General features: G+C 37.1%; 1 protein-coding gene across 15 annotated transcripts in view; it reads right to left on the bottom strand.

Moving 5' to 3' along the window:
* TTLL5 (tubulin tyrosine ligase like 5) overlaps positions 1 to 18794 on the bottom strand; it is a 161499-nt gene that overhangs the window by 107516 nt on the left and 35189 nt on the right. For 14 of the 15 annotated variants that reach the window (XR_009152625.1, XR_009152624.1, XM_058162389.1 and 11 more), the window contains exons 13-19: positions 11935 to 12016; positions 10155 to 10216; positions 8928 to 9016; positions 5232 to 5273; positions 2104 to 2217; positions 976 to 1067; positions 550 to 612 (exon numbers count right to left, since the gene is read on the bottom strand). Coding sequence is in view for 13 of the 15 variants with exons in the window: in XM_058162389.1 (XP_058018372.1) it covers positions 550 to 612; positions 976 to 1067; positions 2104 to 2217; positions 5232 to 5273; positions 8928 to 9016; positions 10155 to 10216; positions 11935 to 12016 (544 nt within the window). In the remaining 2 variants the exon portion in view is untranslated. The remainder of the gene's footprint in view (positions 1 to 549; positions 613 to 975; positions 1068 to 2103; positions 2218 to 5231; positions 5274 to 8927; positions 9017 to 10154; positions 10217 to 11934; positions 12017 to 18794) is intronic. The other variant, XM_058162394.1, reaches the window with a different exon arrangement.

Raw genomic sequence — 18794 nt, 5'->3', positions numbered from 1 at the left:
ATAAATAATTATCCTTGTCTCTATTTTTTTTAACTTCTATATATACTGTTTTTATATTTTAAAGCTTTGTTCTACATACTGAGTCCCTCTTTAGGGAGCTGTGTAGTTCACAGATGTGAAAAATAAATAAATAAAAATAAGTAAATATCCCTTCACTCAGCATAGCCAAGGGAGTTATTTCTAAAAGAAGAGTTGGCACTGCTTTCTGGGTATAGTGAGTAAGAAAAGAAATTGGGACAAGGGAATTAGTTTTTAGTTTTTTAAAGAGATGAAGGGTGTGATTAATCAACTATTGATTTTTACTTTTTAAATTTCATTTTTGTCCCTAGCTGCCCATTCGTATATACTCACTCAAGTGCATACAGCAACATTGCTTATAATTGCCAATTTTTAAAAAAATCTCCTGCTGAGCATTGTTTTGTGCCTCATGCAACATTTTAAGAATATGTGCATTCTGAGCTACGCTTGTATTTCAAAGAACTACCACCACACTGCGTCTCCTACAAAAGGAGCCCCACTGTACATGTTGCACTATAACAGCCTTCCTACCTTTCTTGGAAAAGACGAGTAGCCAGCATATAGTTCATTGTTGTCTTATGTTCCAGAAAAGGCCTAAGAAATCAAGAATAAGAGAGTTAAAGTTCATCATGAAAAAGAAAAGTATCTGAACAGAAGAAAATCTCAAAGATTATAAAAAACAAGAAGGAAGAAAAAAGTCTACATTATAAGTTTGGAAGGAGAAAAACCTAAACCTAAACCTAAACAAGCAAGGATATCTACTAGTATCTACTGATCATACAGAAAGATACTATCAGTAGTAAGTTTTCATTCTACTACACATGATCTGAAAATGTAGTTTGAAATGACGAAATCGGTAATGAGAACATAGGAAAAAACAGCATTTATATCTATTACTTCCTAAAAGTCTTCTACAAAGTCCAAGATAACAGAATTGATTTCTTAAGTTTTTCTTACCCATAAACATCCCAAGTTAATGGTGTAGGGAATATACGAATGAACCCGCCTCTTCTATCGTATTCATCCTTCACTCGGCGCAACACTTTTATCTAAAATCAGAAGGAAGGCTAGAAGTCACTAGGGCAAAAAATGTTAAGCTAAGGAAAGAATTTCATTTCATAGAAAGCTTTCAGATTCCTCAGCACATGCCAAAGTATATAAACGTAACCTTTGCAAATAAAAACCACCTAGTTACAGCACCAATTTTAAGGCTTCCAATGTACAATGTGGATACTTTGTTCTTTTGACATTTGCTGTCCACTGTATTTCCAAGATGTCAATCTGACAAAGATATCTAGTTATCAAACACATCAACTTAAAAATATTATTCTCCTTTTCCTTTTACAAGCATTTATATACAAGGACTGAATACAGTATTGCTGGACCCAACAGTCCTGGACAATTTCTAATTGGTGACACACCACTCACTGATCACACTTGTTAATGACTTCTGGAAGAGATGCGAGTGCTGTGGTGCAATTGTCCTTTTTCCCCTTCATTTCTTGGTAGCATTCAAAGCCACTAATCATGGTGTTTCTTCTGGACTGCCTATGGGGATTAAGAGTGAGGGCAGAATGTGGTTCTCTTTTCTCTGTATTAGGTTCCAATATGGAGAGGATGGTAGGCTCTGACAGGTGGGTCCCATAGGTCTTGATGCTAAGAAATTACTTGTCTCCTGCAATTTCTCCCAATGCTGCATGATTGTACAAAGTTCACACAGCTAAGATCCCATGAATTAAATATTTGTTTGATGGGACCCAAGACTTAAATCTCCTTGTTGCAACATCTGCCTTCTGAAAAAGTGCATGTGATTTCTACAGTTTCCACCCTAGCCTCATTTAAACAAGTCTTACAAATTTTCTCATGTTTTTGGATTAGAGTGCGTGATGTGCTTCTGTTGAGAAACATTTGTATCTAACATTTGTAGACTATGTTTTATTGCTGTCTCTGAACAATTACCATTCTTTTTAAATTGTTATATTGATTTAAATCTCTTTTTAAGATTGGACATTGCCCAGAGTTTTTAATGGAGTTGTTTGGTCTTAACAGTAGAAATCTGATAATTAAATAAATCATGTGCTTTACCTCTTCCATAGAGAGGCCCAGCATGGAGCCAACATGCCTTCCTGCAACTTTCTCTTTTGCAGAGGGAATAAGGTTTTTCATCTCAGCGTCGCTGGCAGAGAGGGGCCGGGAACGCTGTAGGATCACAGTAAGAAGTCAGTTTTGGCCTTTTTTCCCCCTCCTGATTTTATTCCAATTATTTAAATAGATTTCAAATGCCAAAAGCACTTGGCTAACAAACACTAATAGGAACAACTCTTGCCAGGCATTGAAGCCAGGAATTATGCGAAAGTCAGAAAGATCCAAAGGCACAAATGCCAGGTTTCATACTCTTTGCCTCCACGCCCCATTAGAAACCAAAGCCAAACTTTATATTCTGTGTTTGATACACACCCCAAAGGAAGTGCCAGCACTGATGATTGCTGACTCCATGGGCAAAGCATTAAACGTATTTCTTGTTACTTTGCCTATGGCCAAAATTCTCAGTTCTCACTTGATTCTCTAATACCAGAATCAATGATCTTGGAGACAATAGGTTCCTAAAGAGACACACTTCTAAACAACACAATACACAACAAAATATGAATTAAAAATGAAAAATCAAATATTAATTATAATACACAATAAATAAAAGAAATGTCAGCAATGAGCAAGCATTCTAAGACCCTCCAGAAAAGTTGAATGTTCCCAAACTCCCAAGAACTGTCATCAAGAGAGCAATTTCTTTAATTTCTTAATTTAATTTCATTTCTGGTGGAGTCTGGTCCATGATCCAAATGTTTTCTAAATTGGAGAAACTTCCTTTCTGTCCTTAGTCATCTCAAAAAATCAGGCACCACCACCAGTTCCTCTCAGAAGGGTCTCCTGAGGTGGAGACTTAGCTTGAAGCAGCCAATCTTGCAGATTCCTTGGCACCAACTCATTAAGTCAAGATTAAGATCTTTGATTAATACCCAGAAATCTGCTGGTAACCAACGCAAGAGCATACAAAGTAACAATGTGATAATAACAATACTGGCTAGTTAACATGCAGCCCCCTATATTTGAACCAATTGCAGGTTCTGAGTGAATTTCAAAGGCAGTTCATGTAGAGTGTATTGCAGAAATTTAACCAGAGATAGTAAGGGTATGAATAACTCCTCCAAGTTCAGGGAAGTGCAACAACTGGTGCATTAATCAGAGCTAAGCAAAGGTACACATGGCCATGGCCTTCACCTACCCATCCAGGAGGAGTCATGAGTCTAGGACGACTCCCTGTCATAGATCTGATCCCTCAGGGAAAATGCTACCTCGTTAAGAATCAACAATGAAATTGATAAGAGAACTCTGATATACCAACTGTAGCTCATCTTACAAGCCCTTAGGCATTGGCTAATTTATAATCTTCACTAAACATTTTCATTTCAGAAACATCTTGGAAATATATTTTATTTTGTATTTACACTACAAAAAAAAATCCAAAATACACATCATGTATACAAAAATTATCTTATGTATCTTATACAATCCTGCAACCTAACTGGGTCATAATAGCCAAGAAAGTCAGGAGAAGACTCTGATAAATTTGCTTCTTATGTGCCTGCCATTACCCAATACATTCTTGTGTCTCCAGGTATCTCTCCATCTTTTCCTTCTGAAATTCATGGAACGTACTGCTTTGCACCTGATACTTTCAACATATTGAGAAAATAGCTGTAGGCAACAGAAATATTTAATATTGTTTTCAGCCACAAAGTGCACAGCACACAGACAGGTTCCCAGTGTGGCACTTAGCAGTCTCTGTTGCAAGAGTGAGAAGTAGTTTTCCTACCCTCAGAACCTGGCAGGAACATGAGCTGCATTCACTGGAACATTCCTTTTCTTTGTTTAGGAACTGGGGCATAGAAAACACTGTACAATCCTCAGATTAGAACAGGGAAAGCAAAAAAGAACTTGGTGTTGCAAGTATCTTGAGAAGAACCACTGTTCCAAACTATGTTTCTATTAATGAGGTGCAACTGTCATTCTGATATGTAACAGTTGCCCTTCTTGTTATTTCCTGCTGGTTCCCAAAAGCAGTTATTTCCAGAACTACTAGGAAAAAATGCATGTCAGAAATCCAATAAAGAATAATATTTAATTATGTAATATGGTATTCTTGTTAATTCTTCTGGAAGGGAATTACCAAAGTTTTCAATACTTGATCTGTTATCTTTGGGCAAACTATTGTTATCATATAATTTATGATTGTATTTCTTTCTTTCTTTTTTGATATGCAGCACTTATTAACATAAAGGAGTTTGCCAAATTAATTCCAAGGTCCATTTCGTTTAGACCGCCTTCTCATTAATCAACAAACAATATAACCCATGCAGCTAGTTCAAATATGGATTTCTTCTTTTAAAGGAAAAAATGAAAGATTATCAACATTTTTTTTCCTCTTGGGAAAGACAGGCTTGGATTACTGGTTTCCTAGTGTTTTAGTTTTCCTTAGATTCTTGAATGCTTGCTGTGTCCTTTGTGTGTATGCCACTGCCACTACAGTACTAAATTGGTCTTCAAGATTATATTTCTTTTCTTATCACCTTCAGGTTTGAATACTCAGCATAGCTTTGTGCTGGCTTTCTTTTTACACTGGCATTTTTCTGTGTTTCAGGAATGTTGGCAATCTGGCACCTTTTGCAAAATACTAAAGTGGTATAAGTACTACCATACTTGTGTACAATCTTGTTTAATCTCAAAACAGGATTTCTCTAGCGTAAGTAGCAATCTTAGAAGAAATATTAAAAGAGGACAGACAAGCAGACACATTTAAAGTAGTGACAGAAACTAACAACAGAAAATGCAGGATATAAAAATCTTACGTAGGATTTTTGTATACAGAGTCCATATTCCCACAATTAACAAAATTTTAGAAACTAGGTTCATCTAGAATCTAGAGAATATTTCTAAAAAAATATTTGGAATGTCATATTTCCATAATTAATCATAGTCTTGGACATGTTGCCATTAGAAAAATATTTTTTATTCTTGTCCAATGTCCATTAGCCTCTTTGCAACAACTATTTGCATCACTTTAAAGATTACTGCAAACATATTTCTTTAAAAATGCAAAATACACTGATTAAATTTCTAATGATGAATGAAGCAATATAGAGCCCGATATTTACCAATTTGGCATTTGATGATCGAGACTGTGCAGAAACAGGGCGCTATAAAATAAAAAGAATAAAGATTTCATGTTCTCTTTCAAAATTACCAATTGTCTGAAGTTAGAGCTTCATTTCTGATGTACATAAAAATGTACCCCATTTTTGCTTCATCGTCCAATTTACATCTTAAATATTTCATTCAAGAAATATAGAACCCACATATACAAAGCATGCAACACCAAATCTGAAGTGCCCCATAGGCTAAAAGAGGATTATCCCCTGGGCAAGGCCATTTCATGGATGGAATTTCTCTCTCTCCCTCTCCCCCCACCCACCTTTTATTTTAATACCAGGGAAAGGCAAAGAAATAACAAATAAAGCAAAATACATTGCTGATAGGTAAGGAGAAGAGAGATCAGGCATTTTGTGCCTGTCTCCTTTTCTGGTTCTTCTTTCATTCCAGACAACTAACTATACTAATTTGCTCTCTGGGATGTTGGCACTGTTTTTAAATGTCAGGCTAATAAATGAATAAGATCTCTCTCATCTATGATTTGGCTGTGGATGAGAGAAGCACTTAATTTATATAGCTGACCACATCTTGGAGATTTGTGAGATGATTTTTGAACAAGCCAGAGGATCAAATACAGAAATGTAGATGCTTACTGAAATTCCATTTTTCTTTCCAGTCTTCCTGTCCACTTTAATACCAATATATGGTGCTTTTTCTGATGTTGGGCACTCAGGAGGCAACTGTATTCTGTTGATATATCATCTATTTAGCTACCCAGCAGTCCTCGTGTCTAGGGTGATCCTGGATTGGGTGCCAAGACTTCTAAAATGATGATTCTAGGGTATTAAAATAGCCATGCCATACACCAAGGTTGGAGTTGCTCAGGGTTTCATGGCAGCAATTTGCATTCTGTTTCTTTGTTTGTTTTCTTGTTGGTCACAAGGTTTAGAATCTGGAGCTGAAGAATGCATTTTTGTCAAGAGTTTGACCACTTCTTGTTGAGATTCAGACTTCAAATCAATATTCCTTTCTGCATAGTTGGGGATCCCTTAGGAAGGTCCATCTGCAAAGGACAACAGATTCCAGAGGATTTTGAAAGTTTTCCTGGTGTTTATCTGGGTGCTTTGAGGTCAGAACCTGGGTGAGACTATCAAATAAAGAAAAATGACCCAGGCAGTTTTCACAATTGCTGCTGAGCATCCTTTGTCACTGTGCAGGTGCCCTTCAAAAACATGGTAGGCAGGCACCTGAAGATAATGGCATAAGCTGAGAAACATCTGGAATGCAGGTGAAGGAAAACTCATTCTATACAGATTGAATGCTAAGAAGAGTTCATTATTGAACCTACTCTGTGGTGATGATGAAAGTGAAGAAGTAATTTTTCTCCTCCTACATAACCTTTGGGAGAATTCATCCAAGTTAGGTTTGACTTGAACAGCTCTGCAGTGTTTCCAGTTTTACCCAGAGGCTATCTTCAAAAAGTGACGCTGGGGGACTTTTGCTCAGTCCCATGGCATTTATATTTATTGGGTTTTGCAGTATTATATTCTATTTCCAATCATATTTGACATACTATAAGGCCGCATGATTGAGATCATTCTGAAATCTGAAGTGGTATCATCAGTATGCTGACAACATATAGGCCTCTTTCTTGTTTTTTTATAAGTGCCAAGAAAAATAGTGGAAATGCTGAATCAGTCCTTGGACTGGATGAGAGCAAAAAAAAACCTGAAGCTCCATCTGGAGAAGACAGAAGTGCTGGTAATGGATGATATGCCTGCCCAGGAGGGTTCAAAGATGGATTGCTTTCCTCCTAAAGGATAGAGTTTTAGTTGAGAGTGCGTCTATATCCATTTTTACCGTTAGATGTACAATTGTCTTCTGTGGAGTGATGCACCTTATGCCAATTTAGGATAGCTGTTCTACTATAATCCATGCCTTGGAACTATCCTGCAATGTGGTATTGATGAGGTTTCCTTGAAGATGGTCTAGAAACATCAATTAACTGCTGCATTACAACCAGTTTAGTACAACTTTTATTTGCTTTTAGGATCTGGTATTAACTTCTTAGGATTTTCATAGTTTGGGAGCAGTTACCTGAGAAATCTGTTGCATATATTTTTATACCCCAAATTCAATTTTGGAGGCTTTGCTTTGAGTACTCTCCATACCAAGCCTTCTGTGTCATGGAACCATCTCTCTGGAAAAACATTCTCCCTAATATAACCCCACAAACACACTTGGCCTTTTTTAAACAATCCCTTAAAACCTGCCTCTTCCAGGCCTTGAGCTAGGGTGGTAGCAGGCTCCTTATAGAATGAATTGTTTATTGGGTTCTATTTTTCCCTTTCTGGTTATTTCTATTTCATTGTTTTACACTGCTTTATGTATGCACCCAGAGTTGCAGAGTGAGGCAGTCTATAAATCAAATAAGTTAGCCTTTTTTTCTGGCAAAGGCTCTAATGCTGGGGAAGGTGGAAGGAAAATGAATGATCAGCAGCAAGATGGATTGATTCAGTTAAAGTGGCAATGGATAAACCACCACCGGAAGACTTGAAGGATGATTTTAGGGACAGACGGTCACGGAGAAAATCCACCTATGTTGTTGCAAAGAGTTGACACTGATTTCATACTATATAATTAACCAAAGTAAGTAGGTAAATAAATGATCATCTAAATAAATACCAAGTGGCTACCTGAAGGCAAGTCTTGTCAGTGATAACCCTCCATACTGTATACCTGGCAGTGACTTTATTTTTTCAGCACTAGGCAAAAGCATTTAATTCTCCCAGACATTTTAATAAATCAAGGTTAATTTTACACTTCTATGCTCTTGCTGGTATTTCATTATTCTTTAATTTTCAAGTTTTGTTGTGTATTTTAACTGTTGAGAACTGCATGGTTTAATTTTAATGGATTGTAAACGGCTCAGGGAAAGCATAGTTAGCATAGATAATATAGGTAATGTATGTAATAAATAATATTACTTTCTTTTACAGGTTCATATGATAGCTAACGGTAAATCCTGGGTTACAAATAGTATTTGAAACATTTGAAACCCTATTAACAAAAGGCAACTTAATTTAGATCACAAATTAGGTTCAGACTTTGGGAAACATAAAAGACTTCACACCGCCTTGCAGCGCTAAACAAGCAGACGGTAGATGGCAGCAATTATGGTGCCAGTATCATTTTACATGGTATGAAATACAGCAGAAATCGAGACTCACTAGGGATAAAGGGAGTTTCTTTTCAGGAATTCTACCCAATATTTCCCACAGGGACCCATTCGATTAAGATGCTCCTCTGCTACCCCTCCCATACACAATTGAATCCAGGCCTCTATTAAACCCAAGGCCATGTGACCGACTCAGCTACACAGTTTGTTACTTCACTGCTTACCTTGACTCCTTTTCCCTCCCTCTTAAATGTCATAAATATTGAGAGCACCAAATAAAGAAGTAATAATACCCTCTCAGATACACAAAGGACTTCTAGAGATCACTTTACTTCCCAATAGAGTAGAAACAATGCATGACTAAAGTGTTAAGAAAAGAGAAGCTCTATATTAAAGAACAGCTTAAATGTAGAAAGAAAAGTAGTCAGAGGAGAAAAAGTATAAAAAGATCATCAAGCAAATGTAATTCATAATTAAATAATATAATCGCAAGGATCATTGTTTTAACTTTTTTTCTCCTTACTTGAGTTTTTTGGTAGGGATTTCTCCTTATCTCAGAGGAGTAATAAGATGTCCGATTAAGCCGCTGACCTGGATCCTGACAAACAAAGCCTTGGAGAAAGGAAGGGAGGAAGATTTGTCACGTGAAGGACATCTAATTATGGATCAACTGCTCTGATAGCATCTATGTACCACCTAAAGACTAGGGATATCATAGATGTTTCGTAGGGCACTGCTTAATAATAGATATTGTTGAGTAACAGAAGTGGGTCTCCTTTGCAGAAACTATGTCACTATTACATTTACATAATAACAAAGGACATTTATTCTCCAAATGTAAGCATGGATTTGTAAAAAGAACTATTATGTTGAGCTGTGAAACACAAAAGGGAGAAACTAGATGTGATTGACATGAGAAACAAATGTGATTGACATAAGAATGTATATGTATGTAGATTTGAGGGACAGATATTTCTGAAGCTTGAATGCTGTGACAGCTCTAAAATATAACTTTGTTGATATTTAGTTCCCATTTTATAGATATTTTAACAGCAGTCATGGCAGATTATGTTTTGTAATGTTAGGTATTACTGTAATGGTTCAAAACTTGGTTAATTCAGAAAAAAAGCAGACCCCCACATGTACAGGAAAATGCTAGGAGGAAGAAGAAAGTAGAATTATCACATCTGCCACATTTCCAAAACATTATGAAAATGTTAATCTTAAATATATAGAGACACAGGTATATTATACCATTTATTCAATTTTTTTTAATGTACATAACTTAGTGCTGTCATACTTTGCACAAATACTGCATGTGCCTGTCACTAATTATTTTATTTTACTTTTCAAAATAATTCCAAATACTACTACAAAGCATTTACCAGATTCACACAACAGATTTTAACATGGCCTGTCCAGTACTTTGTCTTAGAGTCTGGAAGGGAAACTATAAAGTGACTGCTTTGTTCCTAGTATACATTAAATAAAACTGATGTTGGTAGGGAAAGATTCAGTTTCCAACAAACTCCTCTATTGGGGCTAAAATGAAACTCTTAAGTGCCTTAACTGGGTTAAGGTACTTGCATAACACGATAGTTAAATATATGTAAATAGAGCTAACCTGACACATATGGAACATAATATAAAACATTATTTCAAATCAGCTCTGGACTATACAATATATTGACTTTTAAACACAGTCACCCAAAACAATAAAATATTGAAAAAGAATTGACATAACACTCACCTACAAGTGTGAACATATCTGAAAGCATGCTAGCTTTAATTTTCAGATCCAAAGGAGCATCACTAACAGTATGGAACAAGAGAACAAATAAGACCAACTAATTAATCACTTTAATCTGCATTTTTGAGGAAAGTTTAATCAATATGTACAAGGCCTATCATTCTAAGAATGGAAAGTCCCATTCTTGGAACTGCCAAATCAGAGATTTTGCATCTATTTAAGCAAATAATATGACATAACAATAATAATACACACACAAGTTTATGAAAATCCTTCTGCCTTGACATTCTGGGCAGAGGTCAAAGAAATCTTAGATTTCCCTTTATCTAATGTTCCAGTATAGGGATGCCCAATCCCCGAGCCACAACCCACCTCCAGGCATTGAGCCATTCAGAACTGGGCCCCAGAAGTGGTGGGTGAAAGCATGTGTGTGTGTTCCATTTGCAAGAACAGCAGGTGTGCATGCTTACCACTCACGCAGAAGTATCCCCTCTCCTCTCCCCCTCCACCCCGCTGGTCCACAAAGCCAAAAAGATTAGGGAATTCTGTTCTACTAGACTGAAAATCAGAATTTCCAAACTGGAAATATTTCTTACAATATCTGTGATAGAACAGTGCTCTCTGAACAATTTTCTGTGAGTTCCTCCAAGATTCAGGGTATATTTTTTAATGTTTTGGATCTTTCCAGTTTCATTCACTTATTCTTGAATATTGAGACAATCAAAAATAGATTCATCACTAAACAAACATATAGGTGAAAAGTGAATTTTTAACACTCACTACAACCAGGACCAAATGAAGTCATAGATCCAATTGAGATTTATACCTTATAAACCTCCATTCAGAAAGAAATTAAACCCGAATGATCTCAGATAAAAAGACTTTATTGAATGCTGTCTTTTCCCTCTTAGAAAAAAAGAAACTGTTCACTTTTCTAAGTTAACGAAATAGAAAAAGGACAGAATATTATTTGCACATTGAATCTAATCCCTTTCCTTCTTTAAAAAATCCTTTTTTTTTTGCTTCGACATTTAAATGAAACAACACTAACTGTTTTGTTTATTAATCCAGAGATGGTAGGAAAATAATCTTATCCAAGCCTGCCCCCCACCCTTGCTCACAATCAACAGATAAGTTATTGAGAAAGGGTCAAATATGAACACTGTAGCTATCCAACTATTTCGGCTCAATCCTGCCTCTTACCATTTTAGCCAAAAGGAGATATGGCAGGTAATAGAAGTATACACAACACTTTGAATTTGAAGCAGCTGTTTCACATCAAAACATATTCTCCTAGACATGATGGTAGTATTCAGATGGGGGGGAAAGAACAGCCCGTTTCAAACTAAGAATGCTTCTGATAAGGTCAGAACAACCATTTCAACCTCAATCCCAGGCATTTTAAATTCAGAAAAATTTGTAAATCTCTAATAGGTACAGTAGTATCTCCTTGTGACCTTGTAGTTCAGAGACCAAAAACAAAATTTAAAAACATTCCTCCTTGCATACATAGACTCCCCTCTATGTCTGATGCACAAAACAAGGGAGTGGGTGTTACAGGCTAAATGATATCCATAAATTATATCCCTCAACTTGAGAAATAAAAAAAGTTAATCAGAGATATAGTCAGTTTGCAAACAGTTCTTCCCTTCCCTTTATCCAAACAAAGACCCACTTAAAAGCATCAAGAATATTTCCTGCCCCGCAAAGAAAATAAATTCAGAAGAAAATTACTTAGGTGACAATCATTTCATCCTATCTTCTGCAACAGTTCTCTTACCAGGCCAGGGAAGGGGACAGATTCACCTCCAGCAGCCAAGGCTTGAGAGTAGAATCAATGAGAACATCAAAACCATAAAGCTCTGAAACAAATCACAAAATATATCAGATGATAGCATAACAGCATTTCTAAACAAGGCTAGAATATAGATTTATAAGATCAGTTTACCCTATGAACAACGTGACAAGGTTTGCTAACTCTGCAACTTGTATTACTTCAATTTTAATTGAATTTCTAATTTGTCTCATGGTTTGAAGTCAAGGCCCTGATAAGTATTTTTTTGTATTGATTCTTACCTCTTTGTAGATCTCTTCTTTGTGGATCATTAATACTGTGTTTAAAACTTTACTTATGTTGATACTGGCATTGGTTTACTTTTAGGTGATGTTTCTGCACATAAGTGTATATATACATTTGCTCCAAAAAGTGATGTTACTTTACTCAAATAAGAGTTTTTGTGTTTTAAAAGTGCTCCTGCCATACATGAACGTGCAGTACATTTGTCCTGTTTCCATGGCAGATATAAGACTCAATTTTCTCACTATACATATTAAACAAATTATAGTAAAACTTCACTAAACACAGTTAAGGAACCTCCCAGTATTGTACATCAAAATATTTTCTAGAGAAAAAATAATAAAATTAAAGTTTCTTCTTTTCCAAAGTAAATAAATATTTGAAAGTGTGTATTTTTTCAACAGGAATACCCAGGTCACTCAAGCTTTATTCAAAAGAAAACAGCCATTAGATTTTACTTCTTAGACAATATCTTGGCAGCTGTTGCCATGGATTAACAGACATCATTCCAACCAAGCAGGAAAAATGAAGTAATCAGACCACACAAACAAAATTTATGTCTGTATTACCAAGCCACCACATGTCAGAAATGACTACTTTGCTGTGCACACCCTGTCAAAATGAAAGTTGAATCTGAACTATGTGCATATTATCAAGTGAAAACTCGGGAGAATTCTCAGTAAAAGATTAAGTAGCAAGAAAAAATACAAAAATAGATAAGATTTAGAAATAGATTTTCTTAAGGAAAAAGTAAGTAAGGAAAACGGAAATATAAAAATTAAGCCTGCGATGTGAAAGGTTTAGCCAGTTCATCACATAGTTGTTTCAATCTTTAAATTATTTATTTTTAATAATAGTTAAAAGAGTTAATAGTTAATAGTTAAAAAGAAACTAAGATACAACTGGTCACACATACTTCTGCAAAGGGGGCAAGGAAATGGACAGAAAGAGATGTCTCTAATATGTGTGGAGTTAAGGGTGAGAATGAGACCAGAAAAGTTCCAGGAAGCAATTCACTATCATTCCCAGCCTTACAATCTCTCTCCCTCCAGCCCCAATCCCAATCTAAAAACAACACCAAAATTTAGTCATTTTGCCATCAATGTAGTACAGCCATGGCAAAGGTTTCCCCATTTCCATTACAAACTGGACAGAGGGGCATCTCCTCTATTGCTTCTTATGGAGGTAGATTTCATAATGTCAACCCATCCACTAGCCCTCCTTTGTAATAGGATCAGAGAAACCAATTGTTTTAAGAAGGTCAGTTATCCAGGATGGATCTATGACAATTCACTGCAGCCAACGTGCTGTGGCCAGCTCACCACGGCCAACTAGCCACAGCCAAATTGCCACGGCCAACTTGTTGTGGCCAACTCTCTGTGGGACAATTCGACACGGTCAATTCGTAACTGTACAACTCACTGCAGGACAAGAGTTACACTAATATCAAAGAAATGGTGGAATAGAATCATTAAAAACAGGGACAAAATGAAATGTGAATGACAATTTTTTTTTAATTTTAAATTTTAAATAATTAAATTGAATTGTTAAACTGCTCTGCAGCGAGTTGTCCCACAGTGAATTAGCCCTGGCAAGTTATCACACGAGGAGCTGGCCGTGATGAGTTGACTGCGGTGAATTGGCTCTGGCAAGCTGACCATGGTGAGTTGACCGCGGCAAGTTGGCCGCAGTGAATTGTCCTATTCCAATCTGGGCTATATCTCCCAGCAAGCTATGCCAAGTTTGGCAGCTCATAGTGCAGATTGTGCAGAGAAAATTGTATGAAATCCAATGAAGAATTGGATTTCCTTAGGTGTTCTCCTAGGTTTCCAAATCTGTATTTCATCTTTATAGCTTTTTTTAAAAGTTTAATGTAAGCTTAGAAGTTAGTAAAAGGCAGCTCCTTCTCCTAGATTTTTATAGCCACAAATACTTAATGAAAGTCTCTTGCCCAATAGCAAGACAGTTAGATATTTTGGTCAGCTCTAGTAATCTCATATATAGAAAAGCAGAGTAAAAGAATTAAGTATCAAGTTTTCATGATATTTGTATACCAATATTGAAGTTCAAACTTGAGAGTATTCAAAGAAGGAAAGCATAATCTCATAATGATTTCATTATTTTAAATAGATTTACGGTAATCTAAGTGCTAACCCAAATATTAAGTAGAAAGACTAAAAACAATATGGTACAATTTGATCCTTCAGTCACATTATTTATAAACAGAGAATCAGGATGGAGAAAAAGTATATAGAAGAAATGGGTTCCAATTAAACCTCCCAAAGTCCTCAGTGACAAATTTGCGTATCTCTCAAAAACATTTTAACATTCTATTCCTGATCTTCTAGAAACAAGGGCCATACTATAAACTGGGAATTCCCAACTTTTGGTGGTTAGATGCACATCTGGAATTTTGAAAGTACGTTACTTTTATCATCATAAAATGACAAAGCTGATATAAATCACTATGGAAAATAATTCCTTCTTAAAGGTTTCCCACTAAAAGATACTCAAAATACAGTCTTTATCACTGAGGTTGAATCTCTTTACGCATTCTCATCTGCCCAGATTGGCCTTTTTTTGCTCTTTCACTAATATTTCTCTTTAGTCCAGCTATAAGACAAATAGAAAGGAAGATGCTGTAGAGCTTTCTGCCAAAACCCTGAATTACAGAATCTAGCAAAACATACCATTCCTAAACCACAGGCAGATAGCGGTGTAACCATTCAGTTCTTGTGCATTGAGAAACTAATGAATCCAAATCTCTAGAGTTTTGGGGGAAAAGAGAAAACAGAGAGAAAACAAGCCAAGGCAACCAATACATACATATAGAATTCCAAATAAAGTTAATATAATTGGCTTAGTTAAATAAATTACTTATTATCTCCTTGAATAAGATATTGGATTTCAGCAAATGTTCAGGGATTATTGCAAGGAGTACAACTGAAATCAGATTGTATAGTTTGCTACTTGGATGTTGATAGGCAGGTGCTCCCTTTTCAGTCCTCCCCATTTCACCTTCCTTTTCCTCAGCATAATGTTTAGCATAGAATGTGTAGGATAACTGAAAGCCAGACTCTTTGGACAAAGCCAAAATTAAGTCTTTTGCGGAAGAAAAAGAATACTTCTTATCTCTGATTTCCTGAGTTTAGCCAAATAAATGCTAATTTCCATATATTCTCTCAGTATGGGTTCCAGTATCAAAACTCTGTATAATCTAGTGTAACATACTAAAAATGACATGAGGTATACAATTTAAATTTCAAACTGAATCTCGAATTTCTCTGCAAATGAGAGTGAAAAATGATTAATTGCTTCAATAAACTTCCTAGTGGTTTTATGAGGAAATCGTGTTTTAAGGGGAAACAATGCATTAGATTATTCCATTTACTCTTGTAGCTGGAGAGGGGTCTAGGACAACTCACCATGGCCAATTTGCCACAGGACATTCACTGCGGCTAATTTAATTATGGCAGGACAATTCAATGCTGTATTAATCATTTCGGTTACTTTTATTTTTGATGACCACATTTTCATTGAAATTATTGTAACTCTTTTATTTCTGGATTGACTCATTTTATTATTATTAGCCATGGTTCTACTGAAATTAATTTAACTTTTGCATTTATTGAATTCTCCTGCAGCAAGTTGTCCCACAGTGAGCTGGCCATGGCAAGTTTGCCACGTGATGAGTTGCCCTATTCCTCTAGACAGGGAGAGAGAGAGGGAGGGAATGAGGGAGCTTCAATGATCATGGCACAAATCTGTAAGCCTACCGATCAGTGAAACACAGGCAGAATTAATTACTATTCCAAAATCAAAAAGCAAACAAGCCATAAGACCATTCATTCCACAGAATAACCAATAACATACCATGGTGGTAACACAGTTCTCAAGTTAACCTGCCATGTGCTCTTTCAATTTGGTTAACAAATAACGACAATGGGATTAAAAATCTAACCAGAGTCAGTACTACAAAATGCTTCCTTCATATTTAGGGGTTTACCTACGCTAGAAAATTTCCTAGCCTACTCAAACACCTCATCTCTTGTATTAAAACTTGGCCCTGCGATGCAGCACTCTAATATAATTAATCCCATTCCAGATGTTTCTTTCAATGAATGCAGAGAAGTGTAAATGCAGTCATGAAAAATAACTTGAAAAATGTATTCTGATCCTTCTCACCTTTCCTGTTATCCCCTGGGAAGGGTTTTGTACTGCTTCAAACCTTTGGTATGTGTTATAACGGGGAGGGGGAATTCTATGCCCACCCAGAAGCAGACTCCCAAAGTCAAAACAATGAAACCTTTATTAGCTTGAACCGGAATATACCAGTCTCCTTCTTTCTGTCCCTCCTTTGACTCACCTATGTAATGGTTTGCACGGAGTGCTGAAAGCTCCCACTTTCCCTCATTTAACTCGTAGATGACTTTGCAACTCTCTCTGAATTTGTATTAATGGTGATAAGCTAGCTACATTTTTCCAGTATTTTATATATATATATATATATATACACACACATATACACACACACTGTATATAAAAGCATGTTTTCATATGCCAGACAGTATTTATTACATATACTAAATGGATTTATCCTATGTGAAGCTGGTTTATATTGACTTCCTGTGCCTGTCACAGGAAAAGAAAGTAGCCAGTTTTGTCTATTTTCCTCAAAAGTGGGCCCCTTTCCACTCAGTGCAGATGCTATTCAGTCTTAACATCAGAAACCAAGCAATGGCATTTCCCAGAGATTCTGCCAGATTACCGCTTGATCAGGAAGCATACATAATGCCTACAGTCTCTAGAGAGCTTAGCATTAGACCACCTAAGTCTACAATTTAATTCCAACTCCCAATCTCAAACTGGAAAATGAGGGAACAGATTATCATAATATAGATCATGCTCTGCTTTTCCTTTCTCTCAAAATGTTACCCTATATATGAGAATTTGTTATGGACTTCCATAATTAAGGATTAACAGTTAGTATGGATTCCATGCCATTGGGAAGTAAGACTAAATAAATGCTACACTGCTCATAAATACCATAACATTTTGCTCCTATATATAAAAACTACTCCTAGAATACAACTGGTAGAGTTTAGTGTTCAGTTCTGCTGACAGGACTTTGATCAAGGTAGTGGATTCCTCCCACAGTCTAACAGCATGTCTATGCAAGTTATAAGTAAAAGTAGCACAAATGGGGTGCATTTTTATCATCTCAGGAAGGATTGCATGATTAGTTCAAGGAGAAAGAAGCAGCTGAGTGTGTGCAGACAATAAAAGACAGTAACAGATAAGAACTAAAGAATAGTTTGAGTGAATACTGGGACTGTGATTGAATACATATTTTGCACGTATATTGTAAAGTTTTAAACAAAATCTTAAAGATCTTTTAGAAAACAAATCTGGAAACATTTATAGTTCTCCTCGTCACGCAAAAAAGTACAAGTATTTTTTTAAACCTTTGAAAAGCTAAATATCAAAAGGCAACCAGAAATCCCACTATCATGGTGCTATATATTCCAGTTTCATACCATGCAAGTGTGGAATTTGACGTGGGGTATAGTCATCAACAGCAAGAGGATTTCAGCACATATTTTTAAAACCAATCATAAGAGTTCTATGAAAAGACAATTAAAAGCACACAGGCAATCCGTGGTGTAATCCTCAGAAGCTAACAGAGACATTCTAAAACAACGGTCACCAACCAGTGGTCCCCAGGTGGAGGAGCTGCTCTGGGATAAGCAATGGCCAGTCCTGTGACTAGAGCTCTGGAAGATGGGACTGGCCAGGCAGCTCATGGTGGGGCTGTAAATCTCCGCCTTTGAGGGAGGTTTGTGCAACTCTGCAGCGCAGCCCTCGTCGGCTGGAGTGAGGTAATGGTGCAAGGGGGGGCAGTGCAGGTGGGCCAAAGCAACGGGTGGCAGGAACCCCGGGCTGCTGCTTCCCCCTGCTGTAGCTTCCGGTCAACTGAATCCACCAGTGGCTGTCCCCGCCCCTTGCCCTCCCTTCCCAGCCTGGCAAGGGAAGGGGAGCGGGGGATGAAGATTCGCTCCATATTCCAGAATGGGAGCAAAGCTTCGTCCCTTGCTGGATCTCACAGCCGTTTCTTCCATTCCTTGTTGGTGCACCTGCACCTCAGTCTCTCGGGGAAACGACTGACTTCTTCTCAGCCCCAAGACACTGGCTGGTCCATGAGAAAGAGTGGGAGAGAGAGAGAAAGATCTAGCAAGAGATGAAGTTTCGCTCCCATTCTGGAGTATGGAGCAAATCTCCATCCCCACCTCCCCTTCCCTTGCCAGGTGAGGAGTGACTGGGAAGGGAGGGCAAGAGGCGGGGACAGCCACTGGTGGATTCAGCCGACAGGAAGCTACAGCAGGGGGAAGAAACAGCACTGGGTTCCTGCCACCTATTGCTTTGGCCCGCCTGCATCGCCCCAACCCCTTGCACCATTGCCTCACTCCAGCTGGCGAGGGCTGTGCCGCAAAGTTGCAAGTTTTTTCCATCCCTTATTGGTGCTCCTGCAATCGTCCCCTTGGGGGGGACGATTGACTTCCTCT

Source organism: Ahaetulla prasina, chromosome 1 (genome assembly GCF_028640845.1).
Source record: "Ahaetulla prasina isolate Xishuangbanna chromosome 1, ASM2864084v1, whole genome shotgun sequence".
Classification (NCBI taxonomy): domain Eukaryota; kingdom Metazoa; phylum Chordata; class Lepidosauria; order Squamata; family Colubridae; genus Ahaetulla; species Ahaetulla prasina.
This window is presented reverse-complemented; position numbering and strand designations above follow the sequence as displayed.